At 44.2% G+C, this 20,558-nt stretch overlaps 1 protein-coding gene across 1 annotated transcript in view; it reads right to left on the bottom strand.

Moving 5' to 3' along the window:
* Positions 1–5,546: 5,546 nt before the first annotated feature.
* The window catches only part of IQCA1 (IQ motif containing with AAA domain 1), a 95,224-nt gene continuing 80,212 nt past the window's right edge, over positions 5,547–20,558 (bottom strand). Inside the window, exons 16-19 of the mRNA XM_062642250.1 lie at positions 16,739–16,825; positions 13,674–13,851; positions 10,032–10,270; positions 5,547–6,122 (exon numbers count right to left, since the gene is read on the bottom strand). Of these exons, the coding sequence (XP_062498234.1) occupies positions 6,024–6,122; positions 10,032–10,270; positions 13,674–13,851; positions 16,739–16,825 (603 nt within the window). The 3' untranslated portion in view covers positions 5,547–6,023. The remainder of the gene's footprint in view (positions 6,123–10,031; positions 10,271–13,673; positions 13,852–16,738; positions 16,826–20,558) is intronic.

Here is a 20,558-nt window from a genome sequence, read left to right as displayed (position 1 = left end):
TTACCTGTCTTCTCAATGATGACCTCATTGCTAGTTTGAGTAACTTAAAGCGTAAGCATGTTTAAGGAGAGGGGTGTCCCACCTGTGGGAACCTGGGCAGCATTGGCTTTGTTTGGAGTCATGTGGAGGAGATTAGGGATGAGTTCAGCTTTTTTCCAGAGGACTGGGAATAGAGGAGAAGTGTGGAGTCTACATCTCCCATCTTTTGGCCTTAAGGCTTCTGGGCAGTGGGAGCAGAGCCTGGATGCTCCAGGGGGGGTTCCAGGAGCAGAATGTGAGCCTTTCCCTGCTCCCCTGCTGGCACATCCCATGTTATATCCCCTGTCTGTAACCCCAGCCTGTGCTTGATGCTTTTGGCATGGAAGAATGGGCTGGAGCTTGTTTGCTCTGCTAAAGAAACATCCCCTCTTCTGCAGCATCCTCCCAGGGTGGCAGCTCTTCAGCAGAGCTTGGGTATGAGCTGCAGGCACAGTGCCTTTGATTGCACCGCGTTTTACCAGTGGCCTCCAGAAAGCATCCTTGGCTGGAGAAACCCCCTCCCCTTTGAAGGGGCCAGCCCCATGGATGCTGTGCGGAGCTGAACAAGAGCCCTGAAGGATTTGGGGATTTTATGCAGCTTGTTAGCTTAGGTACAGGGGTTTTATTCCTTGAAATCCCAGCAAGAAATAATCCTCTTTTTCTGGTCGGAATAGAAATGGCTTGATGCCATGAGGCAAAAAATAAAAGGCAGCCCTACCCGGTGCTGTGATGATTTGCAAGGCTAGTGAGAGACTACATAAGGCGTTTTCAAATAGACTCCAATATTTTCAGTGCTTAAAGAGGGCCCGACTACATGACACCTTTTTTGAAGCCCTCATTTACAATGGAGCCAGGCTGAGTGCATTATAATTTGCTGCTCGAAGTTCCAAAGTCGCAGTACTTTGGATAATGAGGAGAGAAACCCTTAATATGATGAGACTTTCTTTTTTTGGTATTGTGTTTAATGAAAAGCTAAAAATGTGCTAATTTGTAAGTCCTGTTGTAGTAGTGGCATCGGAGGCTTTTGAAATGCATTACTGACTTAGGAAGTATTAAGGAAAAATGACATTTTGCTACAAGCAGAAAAGTCAATTATAATGTTTCCACACTTTAGAGAATTGCTGATGCAGGATGGGAGTTAATGGAACAGTCAGCTTCACTTTGTGCTGCTGGATTTGGGGGGTTTGCTGAGAAATGGAAGCTTGTTTTTCAGTTCTGATGGCAACAATAAGCTGCACCGGGTGCTGTGTGGTTGGGAATTGTCTCTGGCCAGGGAGATGGATTCCTTTGGGCTGCTCCCACATGGAGCTGGACCCATTGGCCAGCCTGGCATGATGCAGACTGCCTAGGACCAGGAGGAGTCATCATCATCAATAAGGATTTAGCAGCATTTTGCAATTGGGCTGATCCCCCCGTATTGGTGGATGAGCATGTGCCAAAGTGGTGGGTCTGGTGCAGCCCGTTCCCGAAGAGCTCCATTAATGCATTAAAACCCACGTAAACCAAGAAGCTGGAGGAAAAGGCTGTCCTCACCCACTGTGCTCTGGAGGGAGCTTTTCTCCATCTCCTGGAGAGGAAAGCAGTGGTAAACTTGTCCTAAGCTCCTGGGGAAAGGAGGGTTGGGAGCTCCGGGTGACTTGCTGTGGTTGCCAGGGAACTTCAGTGCTGGTTGTGAAAGTCCCTGTGAGGCAGTGCTCCTGATAACCCTGTCTCTTAAATCAGCGCAGGTCAGTAAGGCAAAATAGCTCATGTAGAATTGGAAGGGATGAGAGGGGAGTGCTGGCACCGTGTTTAACTGGAGTTGTAGTGTCTGATTAAAGGGCTTTGGCCACAGTGGCATAACCCAAGCGCTTGACATAAGCCAGGGACCTAATAATACCAAAGGCACATTGTGGAAGCCTGACTTCATGGTGGCTGCTGTTGTTTCCCTGGCAAGAGCTGGTTTCCCCTCTTCCTTGTTCAAGGATGCAGCCTCCTGCCTGGCTGCGTGGGACTGGGGCTGCCTTCGGTCGGATGCCAACAGGGATAGAGACTGTGGGGCTCTTCCCGAGGTGGCTGGGGATGATTTAAAGCTTGACTTGGTATTGGGTACTTACTCAAGCTTATTCCAAGCACTATATAAACTTGTGTTTCTTGGGCTTACTGATAGGGTTTCAACGAGCTGCTCTGAGGCAGGGTATCCTGTGCACTCCTGAAATTCTGATCTATGGCACTTTTTTGCCTTGTGGGAAATTGGCAGCAAGTTACTTCCAGCTGGAGCAGGTCCATCAGCTGCAGCTCGAGCCTCTGCTCTGGCTGGTTTGGCTGATGCTCATCTGAAGGGGATTGAGGGTTATTGGTATTTTGGGGGGGCAGAGGGAATGTGAGGAATTGGTACAACAGGAATGTGGGTGAGAATGGCTTCCAGGTGCTCCCCCTTGCCTCGATGGGGGCTGTGCTGTTTGCCCAACACCCAGGACCATGCAAAGCTGACACTGAAACCTGGGCTCCTGTGCCAAGCATGGACTCACGGGCTATATTTAAAACACGTTAGAATCCACAGGGCAGGGTTATGCCAAGACTTGATTGCCTCTGGGAGGGTGAAGTCGCACTTTGCTCCCTCTTTCTCAGCTGTTCCCGAGTGTTTCAAAGGGGGCTCCTCCTCAGCGTGGTTAAAGCAGGAGAATGGGGATGAGCACAAACACTTTTTAGAAGTCATGTCATATGTGGTTCTCCTGGGTTTGGAGGAAGCAATTAAGGCAATTAATTTATTGGTAAATTATCTTATGATGAAGTACAAAATAACTGCAATGAAACGCTGACATTCACATTAATACCAAATTAGTTCCTGTATTATGACTGTTCTTACAATGAATGCCCAGTAATTTAATAGTAATGGGACATTTAAATAATTTAGCTTATAATTCTCTAGATCACTTACATATATAAATGAGTGTGACAGCTTCTTTCTCAACTTTGCTGGTGATGCTGGAAGCAGAGCAGCCTGGCACCCCCCTCTGCTGCCCCCCAAAACTCACCTTTTCCTGGTGCATATGGGCTGGGATCCAACCTGGACTGTTCTGTGACTCCATATAGCCAAAGGGATTTTCCTCCCTCATCAGATTTTGGGACTTCTGTGGCTGGGCTTAGCAAGGAACGCTGTTTAAACTCACAGTGGGATGGGTGTTAGAGATGCAGCCAGGGCTGCTGAACTGATTAGCTCAGCCATTGACACTGAAATCACTGTGTGTTGGCTCTGCTTGATGTGGCACTTCACTTTCTGTAATAATAAACAGCATTAAAACTGCTCCTCATTCTGTCCCCCTGATAAGGTTCTAAAGGAGAGCAAGGGCTTGGCAGCTACACGGGGCAGAGTTTGTCAGCTCTGTTGCTTCTTCCTACCCACAGAGCTGTTTGCAGGTACACCAGCTGAGGCTTCCAGATCCCCATGGGGAAAAGCAAGTTTACACTGAGTGCAGCCAATGCTGCAAGCTACGCCTGAAGGATGAGTTGCCCCAGTGCCTTTTCCTATAGACTGGTGGATACTGGAATAAAACTGCAGGTTTCTGCCCTGCACAGCTGGGATGGGGAGAGGTCCCTGCATCCTCCCTGCATGGGGTCGGAGTCATGCCCTGGAGATGGATGTTGCCAGTCAGCGTGTTACTTTGCTACCGAGATTGCATTGAACCTGCTGAAATATGAGTTAATGGGCTTGCTTACGTCCAGCCTAAATGTGGTCTTTTCATCACGTTGTGTTCTGCTGTCAAACCTGTTGTGGAGAGGAGGATTCCACTGTCGGCAAGATTGAGGACAGAATTATCCAAATTAGTTTCCTTGCAGATGAGAGCAGAGATGAGGTTTTCAGCACAAGCACTGCACCTCTCTGGGGAGCCTGACTCTTTTCTCCCAGGGTGAGGCTGAAGAGGACCTTTCCTAATGGGGATGTGCTGCCAAATCTGTGAAGGTAGGTGCCTGCTGCAAGCAAAGAAACACCAAATAAAGTAAAGTTGATTTGTAGCTGCTTTGTTGCAAGTGAATTAAATCCAGGGGCTGGCAGCTCATACTTGTGGTGACCAATGATGAGGGTCCAGCAGCTGGATCATTGCTGGGGTGGCTTCGGGAAAGACTTGTGTCTATCAGGAATGTGCTGAGGTGTTACAAAGATGATGTCTACCAAGCACTCCCTTTGGCAGGGCTGGAGATGCTGCCTCAAGGTTGGAAGGCTGCAATCCAAGGGAGCCCTGTACCAGACAGTAGCCAAAGAGGAGCTCAGAAAGCCTGAGCTCGGGTGATCTATAAACTGGGCTGTGATGGCAAGGCAGCCTGTTCTTCCCTCGGGGAGAAAACTTGCTTTAACCATAGCCAGCTCCCTTTGCTGTGCTCAGTGATATGGATCATTTTCTATGCAGCGAGTTGACTGTAGGAATCTTTCTGGGTTTTTGTACTCACCATCCAGGTAAAGTCACTTGCCACCATATTTTGGATGAATTAACCCTGTTCTAGCAAGGGGAGGAAAGGAATGGGATATTATGAAGATGCAGAAACATTTATAATGGGATCAATTGCTTTTATATAGAAGATGCACTGGGAAGACCTCAGTAAGCAGTGGGCAGAGCTATGCTTGGAGTGAATTGTAACTGGCAGAGTACGTGTGATGTTACCCTCACCCAAGGGCAGGTTGGGCTGGCCTGTGCTGGAGGAAACCTGAGCAGCTTCCTTCAGCGGTGCAGCCCTCCTTGTATCTCCCAGCTTGTATACTGAAGGTACAGAGAGGTCCTTTAGCTCCCTGGGGGCTGGTGTGCCTGTTTCCAGTTAAAATACGTATTGCACATTAGTCATTGTCAAGCCAACATAGGTACGCTGCAGCAAAAACAGGTAATTGTGGCTTTTATTTGTAGAAGAGCCTGGTGAATGAGATCCTGTATGGGACTGTCCTGGTCCACATGCAGGACCTTGAACTTGGCCTTGTTGAACTCCATGGTTCACACGGTCCCACCTCTCCAGCCTGTCCAGGTCCCTCTGGATCCCATCCCTTCCCTCCAATGTGTCACTGCACCACACAGCTCAGTGTCATTAGCAAATGTGCTGAGGGTGCCTCAGTCCCACTGTGTGTATTGCCAATAAAGTTGCTGATCCCAATCCCAAGCACTGATCCCAATCCCAAGCCCTGAGTAATGTCACTCAGAAGGTTTAGTTCCTTGCTTTTGCTATTTGTGATATTTGGGTAATACATCTACTGCTCTATTCTGCTGTATATGTTGGGGTTTTCTTAAGCAACAGACATTGCTCTTTGTGCAAACAGGGTAATTGGGCATTGTTTTCTAGTGCAAAAGAGGTTCTTGAGACACTCACTAAAATGAACCCCTCCTGACTGCTTTGCTTTTGTTCTGCTTATTCATGGTTTTTGCTAAGATCCACATAATAGGAATTCTTCCATGATAAGGTATCAGAAGCTGGAACAGTGCTGGTCCTCACAGGCCTGTGTAAATATTCAGCTTGTGGTAGATTGCATTAAGTGTCTTATAATCCATCCCAATTAAAAAGCAGTCTTTATAGCTGTAATAGTTTTATTGAGAACTGTAACACATTAGACCTACAGATATATAAAGCAGTTAGTTTTATAAAGCATATAGGGTATTAAAGTAATGAAAGACATTAATGTGACATCAATTTTTAAGGAGAGTTACTCGCTGAAATAAATGAGAACAGCCTAAAAGTTGATGGCATGTTACAGTGCTGAGTAATGAACCCTTCTGCCCCCTAAAATCTCTGCAAATAAATAATGCTTGAGCAACTCAGTGGTCATTAACTCTTTACCCTCTGAGAGCTACATGTCACATTGATGTCTCAGCTGATGGGTTTTAGCTTTGTAAAACTCATTCAGAAAGGAATTCTCTTTCTTGGAAGACCTCTAACATGGGGTGTATTATTCCAATGTGTTTGCTCTCCTCCCATCTTCTGTGCTGATAAAGTTTGATGAAGTCGAGCTGTGATGGGTATTGCCAGCTGCAAAATCCTCAAGGAGGTTACTTTTTCCCTTTACTTCCTTTCCCTTTTCCTGCTTTTGCGTTGCCTGCCAGGGCTCTGGTTCGTGCCCTGCCCAGCGGGGTCTTGGCATACCAAGCCTGAAGAACCAAAACACATGTGGATGTTTTAATAAACCTTGGAGGAGAAATAAAAGAGCACTTAAACTTTTTACTGGTACAATGGAGCATTCCTTTAAAAACACTAAACTCTCATAATCATGGCTGGCTCGTGGAGAAGCAGAAACGAAATCCCTGTATCTCTTGAGAACGTTATTACAACAAGAAGTATCGCAATTGCTTGCTTGAGTTGTGCTTCATTAGCAGGAGTACTTAGCTGGGCCATTTGTGTTGCTATAGTTATGGATAATGTTAGAACTTCTATGATCAACCCTATTTCCAGGGTATACAGCTCTTGTGAAAACTCCCTCTGGTCTGAATCTTGGCAATAAACAAAGCATACACTTCTCCTGGCTCTGCAAATCAAACCAGACAGGTTTTACTTCAATGAGAGAGCTTAAGAAGCAAAGCAAGCCCTGAACATTAAAAACCTGTTTATAGCTTTCAGATGCCTGTTCACAATCCTGTGACTTGTAAATGATCTTGCTAGAGTCGCTTTGTGAACTTGCCAAGCTTCTGGACTGTAATGTCAGCAAGGCAGTTTGAGGCCATGTGAAGAAAATGTAAAGTGAAATGATTTAGTTAGAAGTACGAGCTTCTCTTTCCCCATACATACATACAGGAACCTTTATCAGCAAAGTCATGCCTACATCGGACACTAAAATGCCACTAGGTGTTGACATGACTGATAAAATGCCTTCCTTGACCATATTCATTCACATGCTGCCTCAGGAAAGGATGTCTTTCCTCTGACCACAGAACGCTATTTAATGCTGCAGCTGTTGTCTTCTCTGCCCTCTGCTTGGGCCAATGTCATCTTCAACCTTCCTACCAATGCGGCACCCTGTTAAGTCTGCCTTTTCCACATGATCCATCCAAAATGCTACCTCCAGCTTGAGCCTTTAGAGTTCTGCCTTGTCCAGTTTCCCAGTGTGTGTTACAGGCAGCAGCAAATGAAGTAACTGGGAGAAAAGGCATTGGAAGTGTACAGGGAGGAAAACACCCTGTTGTTCCTTTCTTGGTCTCCGATGGTCCTTGGTGTCATGCTGCTTAAAAGCTTCCGGTGTCCCAGAAAAGGGCTGATGGCAGGCACGCAATGTGGATCTCTTATTGCAGATTAAATACTGTCAGCAGGCAAATAAAGTCTGAGAGATATCAAATGTCCAGCTGGGCAGCCTGATCACTGTGATCTCTGCTCCCATTGCTCTCCTTCAAGAACATGGACTCTGATGATTAAAACATGATGCAATCTCTCCTGTATCTACATCTAGATAGTGTCATGGGAGGTGTTTGGGAGGAAACCCTGTGCTCTCAGTGCAGCAGCCTCGGCAATTGCCTCAGGCCAAGCTATTCCTGTGTCATGGAGAACAGACATAGCTGGTGCAGGAAGAGGTCTGGAGATGGCTGTTTCTGGTCCTTCACATGAGTGGGATAAGAAAGAGAAGGTGCTGGTTGTGACTACGTGGGATTAGAAGCCAGCTCCTCAGATGCGTTTAAAAGAAAAGTAGAATTATCAGTAACGCACCAGCATCTGAGCTGGGGATGTGAGTCACTGACAGTAAGTGACTGATCAGAGTTAAAACGTTTGCTTGTTGGAGGAATGATGTCCAAAGTCTTTGGTATGGGTTTTCTTACATGTTATAAGTAATCTGGCACAGTCACTGGCAGGCAGATCTAGTGTGCTTGTTGGACTGCCTTTTGCTCTCTTAGGATTAACGTTATTTCTGTGTCAGGATTTCTATCAATCACACTGGTGCAATAATTTATAATTTCACAAACTTAGATGTGTAATTGGGGCAGAAATTTGAGTGAATTGACTGAAGAAATCACATTATCACAACTTTTGCATTATTTATATTCATTTTAGAACACTGGCAGAATATAAATGTCAAACAGGGAGATTCATGTTTCCAGCAAAGAGAAATCAAAGATTCATCTCAGCACTAATCTCCACTTTGAATACTGCATTTTAGCCTCCCCACTTCAGAAAAAGACAAAGCAACAGAAAAGGTCCAGCAATGGCAACGATTAGAGGCTTGGGAAGAGGGGCTTCTGTGTGAGAAGAGATGAAGATACTGGAGTTAATTAACACACAAGGCCATTTTACCAGCCCTCTTCCCCTGTGCCATATTACAGGTACTGGGGCAAGGTTCCATGGCATTTAAGAGAAACAGATTTAAAACAGATAAAAGGAAATACTTTCTTAAGGGCTGTAATTAATGCAAGGAAACGATTGCCATGGGACGCTGAGGACAGGATCCTTTTAGCTGTGCTGAAAATGAAGTGCTGCCTGCATATTTTGTGCTGTGCAAACCAGGCATATTTATAGTAAGTGGAATAACATTTTCAAGTTGGACTTCTACTAAATACTAGCTCTCATGTTTCAGGGTACAAATGGATTGCTGGTTGGAGCTGGGAATGGTAGGTTTTTTTCCTTTGCTGCAAGACTGAACCATTAGCCTTTCCCTGAGGAAAGATTTTGGTTTAGATAGGAAGCATGAGGAAGAGAAGAGTAATTTGCCAAATATCACAAATGCTGCCTGCACTGAGTGAGCCAAATGGCTCTAAATGGAAACTGGAAAGTATTCAAGAGGGCTGGGAGATATATGCACTATCATTAAGTTAGCAGTTGAAGACGACTTGGATGAAGTTGTTAGAAACAGCATCCTGTTTGTTGTGCAAGGAGCTGTGGGGATTCAAACCCAGAGGGGATTTAAAGAGAGGAATGAAATGCAAACCTTTCAGCTGGGAGAACTGGACAGTTTATAAGTGGGTCTGGGTAGAATTGTGCAGGATTCAGGGCTGAGAAAGCTCTTTAGGGGTCTTTTGGCAGTACAGAAGTTCTATCCCATTTGGAGCCCCTGCTGTGGGCTGCCTGCAGCTCCTTGGTACACAGCAGGGTTTTCCTGTTTGGAGGCTAAGGCTTTCACTAGCATTTAGTAGGCTTGAGGTGCCTTAATCCAATGTTGTGTCATTCTTCTGGGGTGTCAGTACTGCTAAGCCATAGTGTTGCACACTAGGTAGTTCAGGTCCAACTTGGCTGTCCCTAAGCTACACTGAAGTCACTACAGTAAATAAGCTACAGACCTGTACTTAAGCCTTATAAACTGCTTCCATCAATAGGAAAAGAAAAAGCAAGACAGTGAAAGCAGAATTAACCACTGAATAAAGATAATCCTAGTCCAGGGAAAGAAAGAGTAAATACTACTGAACTACATGTGGGGAAAGTAGTTGTCTGCAGGGTGATCCATGTATATTTGAGGTACATGTAAGGCATCTCAAATGCACTAGGTTCTGCTTTCAGGGTTTTATAGCCTGGGGGGTGTGGAGAGGAATGAAACTTGAGGCAGAAACTAATTATTCTTTTAAACCCCAAAATGAAAACTCTTCTTACAAGAAAAATTACTGTCTGAAGTAATTTAAACTAAGGACTTCTTAGAACATGATACCTATGTGGAACACCCTGCCGACCCTGAATGTCCACTTTTTTTGCCTCCTCAAGATAATATAGCTAGGCTTGCTGAACATGTCAGCTCTGAAAGAAAAAAGGACCAATGCGTTATACTAATGGCACCTGCATAATTTACCCATGCACCTGAAGACCATGTTCAACATGAGCTGAGTGCAGGCAGGAGGCTCAGCAAAGCACTATGCCAGGCTTGCTGCCTGTAATAATGACTGCTTGCCTAGCATGTCCAGCTGCCCAGCAGCATGGACTGCCAAACATCCTCATATGGGGAGATGGGTGTTTGATGCTGTCGAGGCATACATCATCATTTAAATAGTGATGCAGCAGCCCATGAGTGGAATTAGCAGGCCTCTAGATCAAATGGGCAAGAACATGGCAGGGGATGATGAAAGACAGGCAGTTAACATAGCTCTTGACGTCACCTTAAATGCTTCCTCCTCCTCTCTGTACACTGGATCCTGTGTGGCCAGAAAACCTATGAATTCATCAGTTCTCAGTGGCTTCCTGCTCATCTGCAAGAGGCGCAGCTTGGTCAGCACAGCTTGCACTGCCCGGATGAGTTGTCCTGGGGTGAAACCATCTGACACGTTTGCCAGGCAGCTTATGTTCAGTAAGCTGGTGATTGCTCCCCCATTCTGCAGGATGATGTGTTTCCATAACACTGCTCATCAGGACACAAAAAAAGAGAGAAAGCCAAAGACATGAATGAAGAGAAGCAGGAAAAATGCATTTTGAAATTGAAACAGGAAAATAAGGGTTATCAGTCAGGAAAGCCAAGATTCCAATTCTTCTTGTTTGCTGTTTCTTTCATGTACAGATCTGTAGCAAAGTGGCCTTTAGGCACATCTGTTCTTTAATCATTAGTGATCATTTGCTGGCTACTGGTCGATACTTTTCAGAAAGTCATTAAGGGCACATATGTGCGTATGTGTGTAAAAATGGCAAGAACTACTTAAATATGCTTGTGTGTACACAGAGGAAGAGAACCTGTCCAGAATGTTCCCATTTGGGCGTGTAGAGTTAAGTGCTTACATTAACAGGCTGTTTTTATTTCTGGGACCCTGATCACAGGTTCCTCCTGCTGAACTGAGGGCTGCTATGGGGGCCTCAATGTCTGCTTTGGAAGCCAAAGGCTTGCAGCTATGCAGGCATGTATTGCAAAGGCCAGGTGTCAGTTTCTGAGATTTGCTTCTTATTTAAATAGGAAACCTGCTTGTATCTTTTAGCTGTGAACCTCTGTGCCATGAAGGTTTTCTTAATGTTTGTGAAGTGCCTGAGATTTTGCTTCCAAAAAGGAATTAATTGGAATTATAACATCTTTTGGTTATTCTTATGTAAAGTAACAGTCTGTCCTGGAGAAACTTGATAGAACTTCCATGCCATCTCACCATGCTTTCCTTTAGAGCCTTACATGAAACAAACTGGAAAGAAATGCTGTATCATGCATAGAGATTAGAAAGGTTCTTGAGTGAGACAGGCAATTTCTGATCTGAGTGTCATGTGTTTGAATGCTTATATGTAGTATGAAAGTATTGGGTGGAAAATTAATGGTACTGAATGTTGGGGCAGTCATGTAAGGGAGAAAACCTGCCTCACTCTCCCATCGATTGCAATGTCGATATCACAGGCTTGTGCCCATAACTATTGACAACTTTGGACTACATTTTTCACTCAAGCAAATTGTGATCTTCCACTTGAATTATATCTCTGCTCAATAGTTATTGGCTGAATCACTACTTCATAACAAGGAATTGATGCACACAAGGGCGAGCACAACTATATATTGTGTGCGGCAGCTTCTGTTGCAGGTAGGATCATGTGTGTTACAGGGTACTAACTTGCTGGGTGAATAATAGCAAGAAACCTGTATAGGATCATGAATCTTCCAGTTGAATGATTTTCTTTGTATGTTTCCTGTTCCCATCATGCATAGATGGGGTTATGCTGGTTTGTAACAGAAGGGAGGGTTGCAGCAGACAAGTAGCTGTGCGCTGTGGCTATGAATCTTTGTTATGTCATGGCTCTGCTGTCAAAACAAGTTTCTTTAGTTCTCAAATTGGGTGTCAGGCACTGAAAATTTTCAGCATTGGAAGACGAGAACTCTGTATAGTAAAAATCATCTTTTCATTGAACTTTGGGTCAGGTTGGAGCTAAAGAACAAGCTAGGTGCTGTCATGACTGTGACGTCAAAGTAGTAAAGCTACAAGTTTAATCTGCTTTAAAGTATCCAGAGTTCACTTTCTGGGTCATTCCTAAGTTTGCAGCTGAAATCCCTTCAGCTGGCCTTGTATTTTGTTTTGTTTTTTGATTCCAAATTAGTGGTGAGAATCCCAGAAAATGACAGCTCAATCCCCAGAAGTGAACACAACTAAATTCAGCTGCTAGCACCTCCTTTCCCTAGGTCTTATTCATATCGCTTATCTGTTAGCAATTTATCAGAGCTGTAACATAACATGAAACACATGTTAGCTTTCTTAGAGACCATTTCCCATCCATGCTATGAAAGTTACTGAGGGTGGAAGAGATTTACAGTGTGTTAGGCAGTCAAAACCTGTCTTGAGCTTGCTGTAATGTGCATCATCTCAATACCTTGGCTGCCCCTGTGAAAGGCAGCATGAAACTGGACTTCACAACCCAGTTGCATGGTTTTTGTAATAAGGTGACTGTGGAGGTAATGCTGTAGTCAAGGTACAATTTGTGTAGCCAGGTCCCTGAACTGAATGTGGTTTCCTTTACTAATGTATTCTTCTGGGACATGGTCTATGAGAGATTAGTGGCACAAAGGGAGTCTGTTTTCCTTGGTGTAGTGATCAGTATATTTGTGCTGGTAGAAGCACATTGCTGAGAATCCTAACTTGAAGTGTTATTCAGAATTTAGCCATTCTGAATAGCTCCAGACCTTTTTTTCCATATTACCTTTAGACTGAACTTAAACAGGCCTTTCGCTCATGAGACACTGCATCCTGATTCCTTAATACCCAGAAAATGTATTAAACCACATGACCTGCGATTAAACCACAGGCAAAAAAGCCCTTATAGATTCAGAGAATTGTTTGGGTTGGAAGGATCTTAAAGGTCATCCAGTTCCAACCCCCTGACACGGGCAGGGACACCTTCCACTAGAGCAGGTTGCTCCAAGCCCCATCCAACCTGGCCTTGAACACTGCCAGGGATGGGGCAGCCACAGCTTCTCTGGGCACCCTGTGTCAGTGCCTCAGCACCCTCACAGGGAAGAACAGTCTAAATCTAATTTAAATTTACCCTCTTTCAGCTCAAAGCCCTTCTGCTACCCACATCTGAAGGATGCAGAGAAGCTGCCTTTTCTCTTGTAGTAATTGATTCACATTATTAAACTTAATTTAGAGCATTTCTTCCTAGTCAAGGCTGAGCTATTGCAGACTTCAAGGTGACTCAAATCTGAAACCAAACTTGCATTCCTGGAAGCTTGTCTTTTTATATAGACCGTGTAAATTGGTCTATGAAAAGACACTGTTTTCCTTACAAACTGTGAATCTCAGCATATGGGGCACTCAGTGAATTTGTCAGGCTCTGGGAGGGCCTATCACTGTAAGCATTTGATAGACTAGACACGCCAAACCTCGGATGCCTAGACAATGACTCTCACGATCTCTAAGTAGAAAAGTGGAATTTGATAGTGACAAAACAAAGTCCTCCAGAGATGGTTTTGTTTATGGAGAGGCCCTAAAGTGTGTTGTTTCAGGTATGGAAACTGGAGAGAAATAACAGAAATACAGAATCCCTATGTAAAAGCTTGAAATAGAAAATGTGCACTGAAATTCCTTCATACAGGGGAAAACCAGATTGGGCTGAACTTGGTGCACACTGAACTCATGACAAAATGTGAACCACTGAACAGTGTTTTAAACTCTTCCAAATTCCACTTTGCTTATTTGATCTTTGGTGTAGTGTATCAGTATTAACCTAAATATCCAGGAAGCAAGATGGTACCCAGGCTATGAATTTAAAGTCAATTCTGAGGCTAACCAGGCAATAAACACAGATTTAAACCACCGCTACCAGTCCGGATGACTTGGAATACTTGCCAAATCTGGAAGCATAGTCAGGCCTAGGAATCACAATGATTTTCTGGTAGACTTTGCAGAAAGGTTTAAGGTTGGCGTCGAAGGGGCGGTTGGTGGTTCCCACGAGCAGCACTCTGTCCGGAGCTTTCAGAGCCTTCAGGAATTTGGGGAGCATCTTTTCCAGTCTTTTTGGGCCCATCTTCAGCATGTACATGTGAATACAAGGAGGAAAAAGTTGTTAAGGAAGTCAGGTGAACACTCAGTTTCTGCTTTTGCATCTGTGGGTTTGTGCTAGTTTCTTTCACTACTTGAATTTGCTGATCTTGTTATTGAACAGCAGGAAGGAAGCAAATCAGTTAAAGAAGGAAATTCTGATTTCCAGTTCAAGGAGAAATATTGCTTGGAACTGTGCATCTGATAAACCTTAACAGATAGAAATAATGCCAGGGTATGTAGCCTAGTCTGGAATTCTCTCTGCTCTTACAGGTTACGGTCTACCAACTCCTACTCATGGTTTACATGTGAAAAATACACTCCTTAATTCTTGCTGTGATTTCTAGCTTGCTGATGCTCTAACCTGAGAACACAAGCTCTTTGAATTCAGGTTTTATTCCTGAGTGAATGAATTCAATAATTTACTATTTGACTTTCTAAGAAACACTTAACTACTGTGTACAGAACAGATAAGTGTTGGGCAAAACCTGTTATAGGATACTTATGTTTGATGATGTCCAAGTGAATATTGACTGGAGAAGCTTAATCCAATTGCTGTGGTGTCACTCTGCTGTCAATAAGGCTGTAAGTGAATAACTGGGTTAGGACAGTGTATCAAAGATGACTACTGACTTGGAAGCCTCTTGTCAGAAATGATTGAGACTTTAACATCCAAGGCACCAGCGCTCACTCACTTGCAGGCTTTACTAAATAGTAGGAGGTCCCTGAAAAACTTGAGTTTCCACTTCCGATCAGCCTTCCTTAATGTCAATAAGGAAGAAAATATGTCCTGTAAACCTTCTCAGCTGAAGGGCAATAATAAACACCCATGAATCTCCATTGAGTGTACCATCTTTCTGTTGTCTGCCATAGCAGACAGAAAGAAGACAAAGCTCTTCTTCAGAACGAAAGCTGCAGCAGAGAGGAAATGGGGAAATCAGTAAAAAATCCTAACAGTCACATAGCTATTTTCTAGGTAAACTTAATTACTAGATGTTGGTTTTCTCATTCTTTTTATTCTTAGGGTCATACTGTGCATCTAAGTTTGCCAGTTGCTTAATCATGATAAGAAGGTGAGCATGTCTTAGTACTAGGGCTTAGGTTCCACTCTGGAAGCATAGGCATGTTGCTTGCCAGGCTAGTACATCTCACTCCTGGTTTTGCTCTTGGACGAATTATTCCTATGGCCATCACTCAGTGCCAGCTGCCATCTTTTCATCACCTCCTTGTGCCCGCACACCCAACGCTCCTAAGACAGCAGGATGCCTGCTTTGCCCCCAAGGAATGTGCCTTGTTAGCACAGTGGGTCTGCCCTGGAGCAAAGGAGAAGTCTTTGCTGTTCTCTTGCTCAGAAAGAAAGAGAACAGCAAGGACTGCTCTGTCCACACCCAAACACTATGTTTGCTGTGACTTCAGATCACAAGATCTTATCTAATCTTTGCCATTGCCTTGTTGGGAAGCTTTTGGTAATGAACTTGGCTTCTCTGAGGATAAAACAAGCCGCCATTACATAGGTACCTTGGAAGTTTTAGCCAACTTTTGCTCTGCCAGGGAGATCTGGTCATGGCAATGGCCGAAATGTGGATTTACTTTTATGCTGGCTAAATTACTCTCTGTGATGTATACATCTATTGCTACTCATAGGCTGCAAGCTTTCCTCCTCTTCTTGTGTATCAGAAGGAAGTACAAATATTTTCCAGGATGCAATGTTTCTAGAAAAGTGAGAATTATCACATTATTTTAGGTTTGGAAGTAGGCGTGGTTGGGGAATTCCATCTCACTGAAATGACTGAGAGTAGATAATGGTTGCTACAGGTGAGTGGACATGAGTGATTTAAAACCTGGAGCCATCTTCTCCCACCAACACAAGAGACCTTTAGTCAAATACCTGCAGGTCCCTGGATGTGATAGCAGGCGGAGAGGTGGGGAGGACGAGAAGCTTTTCCACACCGGTGGCTATCAAAACAGACAAAGATCATGAGCAGCCCAGGCAATTTTTGGCCTTTAATCTTAATTTTAATCCCCATCTGCACTTGCTGTCAAGGTTTTAGCCCAAGAGAAAGGTTCCCTTTCGGTGTGGCGACCACTAGAGGGCATCAATCACTGCACATTCACCAGCTCGCAGAAATAACAGCCTCATCCAAGGGGATGCTTCCATGGTCTTTTGAAACACAGGCTTGTGTCTGTCTCACAGTCTGCTTGTACAGGGCTCACCTTAGACAAACGAGGTTTAATTTTTTTCACACGGAGCTTTAAGAGTAAAATATTTTGCAAGCAACATGAATCTAATGAGGGTTTTGGGTGGGTTGCCCCTCTGCTCCAGGGGTTGAGTTGCTGTGCCTATTGGGCAGTGTTTAAATGTTCTTTCTACTGGGGAAGCTACACAAGAGAGGAAGGAATGGAAGCAGTGGAAGCCCCAAGAAAATAATCTGTAATTTATCTGTTTAACACAGACCCTTTGTTTTTGCTGTAGAAATTTATCCTTGTTACTTTATTGTTCACTTTGGCTCCATGTGATTGCTCACATTAATAGAGCTGAGCAATTAAAGCTCAGCTTAACTTTTAGTTTCTTGCCTTGTGTTTTGAAAGCCTCCATTATTCTCTTCTACTTTCCAGTGCACTGAAAGCTGGACTATTTTTATATAAAGCAAGTACAGGTGTAGGAGAGAAATGTGACCTCTTGGGGGCTCTGAAGAAGTCACAAGACTCTCTTAAAAGCAGAAAACGTTAGCGAGCAAGCTATTATCAAGCAAGCTTTGCCAAGTCTGGTCACACCGGTATGTGCTAAGCTGAGAAATACACTTGTTCCTTTGTGTCTGTTGTAATGCAGCAGAAGAAATTATCTGGAGTGAAATAAAAAGGGAGCACCTCACCTCTCTATCAGCCGTTGATGCTGCTTTAGAGAATATCTTTTCTGTATCTCCAATCCACACAACTGAAGGCTGCAATTGCTTGGCCACCTAAGAGAGAATGGGGAGAGAAGGCAAGAAGTTGATTAAAATGGCTACAATTTCATATATAATTATGCTTTTGAATCCATGTTTCTGCTGTTAAAATGAGCCTGGGTTATTTGTCTTCCAGAAATGTTCAGCACTCATGGATAGCACTGGCTCTGTTTAGCAGCCTTGGCAAACTGAAGCGTTCCTAGTTGGGAATCTATCATTTAGAACCCATCCAAATGGGATTGTTTTGACTGCTATGCTTATCTGTCATTTCTCAATCCAAATTCAGCTGCAGTTCTGCAAAAAGGAAGCCTGGACTGGAAGTTCAATGGCAAACAATGGGCCACCACCAGTTTTAGACTGGTAGCCCTTGCCTGTAGGATCCCTCCCTGGTTTTCCAAGGGAGATAGAGATGGGGAGTCAGGCAAGACATGGCTGTTGCATGGGAAGGGATAGTACTAAGCTTTAAGTAAAATAGGCTGATGTGCAATCTTCTGGCTTACAAAACAGCATTTAATTTGCAGCTAGCCCACAAATTTAAGCAGAAGCTGCTAAATCTGAAGGGGGGAGTGTGTGTGTGTGTGTGTCTATACAAATGGACTTTCTGGCTCCAAAGTCAGAGGCACTATACCTCTGCTTCACAGCAGGATGGCAGCAATGCTACAGGCTTTTTCCCATCACTCTCCCTATTGCTATAGAAACGCCAGTGAGTTTAGACATTCTGCTGCCAAATTTTAATCACTTTCTAGTGGCTCTCGGAGCTGTGTTAGTTTGTTCAGCAACAAAAGTGACGGCTCGAGGAGTCAATGGGCAGCGAGAGACACAGCAGTCTTCTGTCCTGCTCTTTCCCTCCCCAGGTTGAAGCTGCTGCTTCTAGGAAGGAAGCTTACAAAATCAATAGGTTGTACACATCAGAAGTGCAGTGTTTGATTGACAGACAGTGCAGGAAGAATTAAGTCAGGAACATCTTTCTTCCAAGCAGCACAGTTCATTATTACAGACACATTTCCAAAGCACCAAGCTCGTGTGTGTGTCTATAGTGTAGAAATGGACTGAAGATGAGGAAGAGAATAATAGATGAGGGATGTTAAACTTGTTTGCTGTGCTGTTGATGGGGTGAAGTGGAAACAATGCCATCTTTGGCATGTGACACTTTATTTATGGTAACTCATCAGTCCTAGAATATGTCAAGTGGTACCTCCAAGTTCAGAACAGTTTAATGGGAGAAAGCTGAGCTTTTTCCTCTGGAAGGCAGGGATTTGAGTGGTTAGCTTTAGTAATGAGGATTTAGAAAAGAAAAACTTTGTGTCATGAAAGATAATGTGAAAATGCTGCAGAAACTGATATGTGGACCTAGGCAGTTATGTGGATGTTTATCTGCATGTACAACTGAAGGGGTGACTTTTCAGTCCAGCAGTGTATTGAGTGTACAAGCGAGAATGACATAACATATAAATTTGTACAGCAATAATAGCTGCAATTTTAAGGGCAAATGCTTTGTTTTATCCATCTCCTATTTGTCTATTTTCAGAGGTAAGTCTGGCATATTCCTAAGCCTGCACACACTCTGCAAGGTACACCTGACAGGGCAACCCTGTGGCTTTCACAAAACTGAGCTGTACAGCAGCCTTGCATAGGGAGTTTCTGCTGAGTATCCTGCTAGTCAAGGGCTCAGACACCTGCAGAAGACACAAGTCAGTCCTACTCACTCGCAACTGCAGGTGAATGCAGTTAGTGCCTGGGTGCGTGTAAATAGGCTCGGAGGCCAGAGGTGAAAGAAGTGTAAGGTGGTAGCATGACCAAGCAGCCGAGATGGGAGAACTGATGTTCTCTGTAACATTAAGACTTGGAAGGAAAAACAGAGGCATGGTTTAAGTTGCTGAAAGAAACCTACAGCTTCTTAAAGAGCTGCTTTTGCATTCTGTGCACCTGCTATGGAGTCCACCGTGATGAGTGGAAGCTCTGACTCGGAGACCCTCACCCAACTCAGCACCGCTAATGAACGAACAATCAGCTGGGGCGTTCTGATGTTTGTCTTTCACCTTCTGAAACCTAACAACCACTGGAGATGAGGCAGTGGGTGGCTGTTTCCCTTGAAGCCTCCCTTTTTCCCCCATGAAGCTTGAGTCAGTAGCTCGGGTTTACAGCCTGTGTGTGCATGCACTACCACCCCAATAAGCTCTGTCACTGTAGGATCTGCTATTCTTGTGCCTTCTCCCCACTTTATCCTGATGAGGGTTGCTTCTCTTCTAATGCATGTGCTAATGTTGTTTCCCAAGGAGAACAGTCTCCTTCTGATGGTGTGGATAATGCAGCTGTATGGCGCCTGGGAAGCCACATAGCTGTTCTGCAATGTACTCTCCATACCTGTGCGCCTCATGCTGCAGTGGGATGTGATGGCGGAATAAGGGTGGGGGAGGTTACAGAGGCTATAAAAGCTGTTGGCAGTGGTTGAACTCTGCTTGTGTACTTCAAAGGGAACCTGTGTTGCCCTTTCAGTGGGGCCAACGCAGGCAGGGAGGTTCACATCTCTCCCATTTGGCTGGGAGGTCACTTCCGTGGTTACCAGCCCTCTAAAATCTAACCTTAAGTTTTAAACCAGACTACACTTACATTTGAGCTCTTAAGGAAGAGTGCTCACTGCCGTCCCATGTGTCATCTGGTGTTTTTTTGTCCCTTTCATTTCCCCACCGAGGAGATGGAAATACAATGAATAACCTCAGTTCTGGCACTTTCTTTGAGAGACTTCGCTGTGCTTTCTGTTTTGAGGTGATGCTCTAAATGTATAGAGCAGCCTGCGTATGTTCTGGTGTTGATACTGTGTATAAGCTTGGCTGTTTCTTTTCCGAAGGCAGATCAGACACCCAGCATCCATCGGCGTCTCATTTAAATTGTTGGCAGAGCTGTAGCAGCCTGTCTATCCCCCGTGAAAGTGCTTCATTTGAATTATCCACGGGCAGTTTGAATCCATGGGTAATTAAATGCACTGTACATAATTAATTTGTAATTGAAATGATATGAACAATTTGCAGGAGCTGCCAGCAGATGGCTCCTTAACCCTTCTAATACCGCAGCGAGCCAGCGGCGCTCAATACTCTGCAGTTGATATTCACTCATCAGCTTCAAAGCAGCTTAAGTAGCAAGATGCTAAAAGGGCTGAACAGACCTTATCTGTGGGAGCCTTACAGGCAAATGCTCCAGTGATGATGCCACCATATCCTGGTTTGTTGGGCAGAAAACAACTATAAATACTGCCTTTCAACAGGATGAATTTCATTGTTTGACACTAGAGTAAATGCAGAGTAAACTGATAGCGTAAAGCTGCTTTATCACAGAAATAACGCCGTGTGTTTGAACACTGGTGTTATTTAACACTTAAAGGGTTTAGGCATCTAGTAGACTGAACTGCACTGAGAGGGAAGAATTACTTTGGGATGCCTGGAAGAAAGGCGGACCAGACTGTTCCCAGATTTCAACTGTAATGGAAGAGTCTTGTGTGGCATGTTAATGCTAAATACGCAGAGACTTCTGTCAATGTACTGAGGTAAACTGTATCTGGTTCTTCAGCTGCCAGAAAAATTACCTGTCTGAAGGGACAACACAGCAGTGGTTATGGGTAAAGGAACCGGATTCAGTAGAAAAACATTAGTGACAGACTTCGAAATTATATTGCCTCTAAATGATGGGATTATATAAATTAATGTTAAATAAACTCCATTGCATTCATTTGTTTGTGTAACACTTTTATAGT

This window comes from Pezoporus occidentalis, unplaced genomic scaffold, assembly GCF_034315485.1.
Source record: "Pezoporus occidentalis ecotype Australia unplaced genomic scaffold, CSIRO_AGI_Poc_V1 ctg118, whole genome shotgun sequence".
NCBI classification, from domain to species: Eukaryota; Metazoa; Chordata; class Aves; order Psittaciformes; family Psittacidae; genus Pezoporus; species Pezoporus occidentalis.
This window is presented reverse-complemented; position numbering and strand designations above follow the sequence as displayed.